The sequence below is a fragment of the Thamnophis sirtalis genome, unplaced genomic scaffold, assembly GCF_051295495.1.
Source record: "Thamnophis sirtalis isolate CommonGarterSnake01/CBP01778 unplaced genomic scaffold, rThaSir2_p1.2 scaffold_4, whole genome shotgun sequence".
NCBI classification, from domain to species: domain Eukaryota; kingdom Metazoa; phylum Chordata; class Lepidosauria; order Squamata; family Natricidae; genus Thamnophis; species Thamnophis sirtalis.
In genome coordinates this window covers 104,078,484-104,082,600 of record NW_028261384.1, presented here as the reverse complement: position 1 = coordinate 104,082,600, position 4,117 = coordinate 104,078,484, and the positions used below count along the sequence as shown (strand labels likewise).

Sequence of the window (4,117 nt, the reverse complement as noted above, 5' to 3'; positions counted from 1 at the left end):
GGTGAAAAAGGCTAAAAATCTTGTCCAAAATCAGCTGGAACTGACAGGGCAATGCCTCACTTGCCCTCAGAAATGCCTCCATGTGCCATCTGTGGCAATAATGCCATAGGTTCGCCATCACAGCCCTAGAATATTCCATCTCCAACCTGGCCATGGATTCCAGCAGCTTTAATAGAGAGGTTGACTTGCAAAAAAGAAATTATAATTTTTCCAGCCCAACTTCCCAAACAAGGCTTCATACCTGGCAATCTGCCCCTGAAAGCTACTAAAGTTTCTTGGATCATGATTGCCATATCTCCAACTTGAGCCTGGCTCATGGCTGATGCCATGCACGAAACCCAGCTGGGCACATATGCAAAAGAGGAACATCTCCTTCCCTTCTAGGCCCAGCCAGATTTTGTTAATCTAGACAAGACTGTTTCACAGTTAAATTGTGAATCAAGTTTTATTGAAGGTCTGAGAGTGCATTTAATTAGCAGAGCTAAAAACCAGGGTCTCTGGAATGCTGATGGCCAGCCCTTGAGGTGGACCATAAGGGACTGGACACATCAAGGTCACCTTCTTTGAGAAGTCTCCTGCCATATCTCCCTTTACTTGTCACTACTAATATCCTGACTACTGCTTCTCCTCCAGCCATCCAGTCTCACGCTCCAACCAACTACACACCACGCCATCAGAAAGCTGCCACCAGCTGCAAATATATTTCTGCCTCACACTCAGCATTTCTTTACCTAGGCACTAGATAACCCACTCACATTCAACCATCCAGCCACCCAGTGCCACTCACTCAGGTGAAGGAAATAAGCCAATGGAGAAAAGTTACTCACAACCCACTGCTACAATCCCTGCTCTCACCCAAGAGGAAACAGAAGCATCCCAAGGGAACAATCTGCCTCCAATCATAATGTTGCATAGGAGTTGCACAATCCCTTCAATTTACATTTTCAAGAAATATTCTTACAATTTACATAGGAATCTTAAGTGATATGAGTGCCTGAAGAGTCGCAGGCCAAATGTCTGGAATTATACTGCACAGTCTGGTTTTTTTTTTTTTAAGTTTTCCCTCTGTTCACCAAAGGCAGCTATATTTCTGCCTCCTTCTTGACCTCTTATAGAATACAATCAAAGTGAGTGAATACAGAGAGCAAGTTGGGCATATATGTGAAAGAAAAATATACGGAGTGGGAAAAGAGAATGGAGAGAAAAGAAACAGAAAGTTGTATATGTCCCTGGGTTGCAGCAAAGTTCATTGTCTTCCTTTCTTAGGCTATTTTAACAACCATCTGATTTTTCTGTTTATGAGCTATTGATGGGCCTTTGAGTTCTCTGCTTTTTGATCTTTCTTTGATCTTCATACTAAGTCTGGTGGGACGATACTTCAAAATTTCTTTGAAGTGGAAGACTAACCTCTGACCATCATCAGTAACAAGATAATTGTAGAAGCTAGCAATAGCAATAGCAATAGCAATAGCAGTTAGACTTATATGCCGCTTCATAGGGCTTTCAGCCCTCTCTAAGCGGTTTACAGAGTCAGCATATCGCCCCCACAGTCTGGGTTCTCATTTCACCCACCTCGCAAGGATGGAAGGCTGAGTCAACCTTGAGCCGGTGAGATTAGAACCGCTGAACTGCAGATAACAGTCAGCTGAAGTGGTCTGCAGTACTGCACCCTAACCACTGCGCCACCTCGGCAGGAACCTTGTTCTTGAATAGGAGACATTCAGGAAATATATATGGTTGTATACTGGATTGGGAAGTTGGAAACTGTACCAGAAGAAGACAATAGCAAAGCCACATTTGTAAGAATGTGAAGAAAATTGCACTGATGTAGACCTGAAGTCGCCAAGAATCAAACTTGAAGGGTGAGTTATTTAAGTTATACTTTATGCATTTGCGTCTTATTGCAAATATAAGGATACTTAGACAATTTATTAAAAACAAAGTTTCCTCATTTTGCTGGCCAAATGCTTTTAATGTCAAGGCCAGTAGAACGTTATCTGACAGCTGAATCTCACAAGCAGGAACATTTGCCAGCGCATGAATATTGTGGACTTTGTGGCTTCATTCAGTGCTCTAGATTTCATGCACAATGCAGGAGGGCAGCATGAAAAATTCCTTAATATTTGCCATTCAGTCATTTTTGACTCCTAGCGACCAGGCAGATACATTTTCTCCATGACGATTTATCCCTAACCTGTTTTCAGGTCTCCTTGTGTGTGCTATGCAGGGCATAATTATGCATGGTTCAGAAATGGAAGATTTTTGTTTGTTTGTCCACCCTATATGCAACTAATGCTAGCAACTATATTTCCTTCTACTACAAATATGCTAATCAGTGCCTCTTCCCTCTTTTTTTTGCCTAATATTTCTCTACTGAAAAAGAACCATTTTCTTTTGCCCTGGATTTAGTCTATCAAAGATCAACCAGCGAGTGCTGAAAACAGAGAAACTAAGGTATGAATGACCTATCTTACAGCAAATGCCACTGCTCCAGTTACAGGTCTCTGATTCCTTCCTCCTCTCTGGTTCACTCAAGTTGCCTGTTGTTGTTCTTCAAGGCTAAAGTCCAAGGAAGCTCTTAGCTAATCACTTGACAAAGAGCTCTTTGTGATGGGTTCCTCTGGGGAAATCTGACTCTCTTCTCCCATCTGTAGAAGCTGACAAGGATCTGGAGTGCAGGAGCGTAGATCTCCATTCCTTTTCTGTGGGCTTTGCAAGTACACAGCAAGAATGATTTCTGCTGCAGGCCTCTTAGAAATGTACCTCTTGTTCACAGTTGTTCTTTTCTTTTCTGTTCATGGGGTTGATACGTCCAAGACCTGCCCCCATCTATGCTTCTGCTATGAATCCTCCAGTTTTGTGGACTGTCACAATCGGCACTTGGCCCATGTTCCTCATGGCATCCCTCACAATACATGGATGCTGAACCTGAGACACAACAACTTGAGTGGGCTGGAGGTTGGCTGCTTTGATGCTTTGTGGTCTTTGAAGATCCTTCTTCTATCCCACAATTCCATTGCAAAGATTTGGCCCCAAACATTCACGTCCCCGAGTTTCCTGGAGAAGATGGACCTCAGTTACAACCTGCTCGCTCGCTTACCACATGACTTCTCAAATGAGTTGACTTCCCTGAAGGATCTTAAGGTGGCCCACAACCGTTTGATAGCTTTGGATTTTGAAAGCTTGCAGTATATGGAAAACTTGGAGAAGCTGGACTTGAGCCACAATCTGGTCACTTCGATTGAGAAAGGGACTTTCCGAGGACTTTCCAGGCTCCGACATCTCTACCTTCAGTCTAACAGGCTTGCAGTCATCTATAATGGCTTCTTTTTTATGCTCCAGAACCTGGAAGTTCTTTTGCTTAACAGCAACAACATCAGCTTCATTGAAGTAGAGGCTTTCACTTCATTACATAACATGAATTTTTTGGCTTTGACTGGCAACCGGCTCATCCACCTAAAATTTAAGACCTTCCTGAATATCCAAACAGTCAGCACCCACATCCAGCTGGCTGGTAACCCATGGGCCTGCGACTGTGACCTCCAAAGGGTTTTTGGCAAAATCACGAGTGTTCGGCACCTTCATGTGGATGATTATGAGAACCTCACCTGCTTCAGCCCTTGGCAATTGGCTGGCTCGCCTCTTGTTTCTGTGGACAGTCAGCTGTGCATGGCAGAGACAGCCACTGTCTTAGTGATCACAGTTACTGTCCTAGTGACAGTGATTGCTGCCATTGTGATGGCAGAAAGGAACCGGAAGAAGAACCAGGAGAAGAACTGGAATGAACTGGAAGGGCCTTTTGACTCGCAGGAGAAATAAGACAAGAGACAAGAAATAGTATTTTGGTGTTTTTCAAATGTTGTTTTACTATGATTCTTTAAACCCGATCTATAATTCCAAATTCTGCTTGGTTTTTTTTTTAGTCAACTTGGCTAAAATTCCAGATGTGCTGGCATTGCTTGTGGCTTCATGGGCATCCACAGCAGGGGAAATGATGCCATGTGCATGATGACATCATTGCACAACTGACGCAAATCATGGAATTTGCATCAGTCACGTTGTGCCTATTACATCATGTTCTTTGTGCTGTCTATTTATGTATTGGTTTGATTTATAT

At 43.1% G+C, this 4,117-nt stretch overlaps 1 protein-coding gene across 1 annotated transcript; it reads left to right on the top strand.

The window, feature by feature from the left end:
* The first annotated feature begins 2,757 nt into the window (after nt 1-2,757).
* LOC148046014 (uncharacterized) lies at nt 2,758-3,819 on the top strand. The gene has a single exon (XM_087711883.1). The coding sequence runs from the start codon at nt 2,758-2,760 to the stop codon at nt 3,817-3,819; it is 1,062 nt and encodes a 353-aa protein (XP_087568009.1).
* The last annotated feature ends 298 nt before the right edge of the window (nt 3,820-4,117 follow it).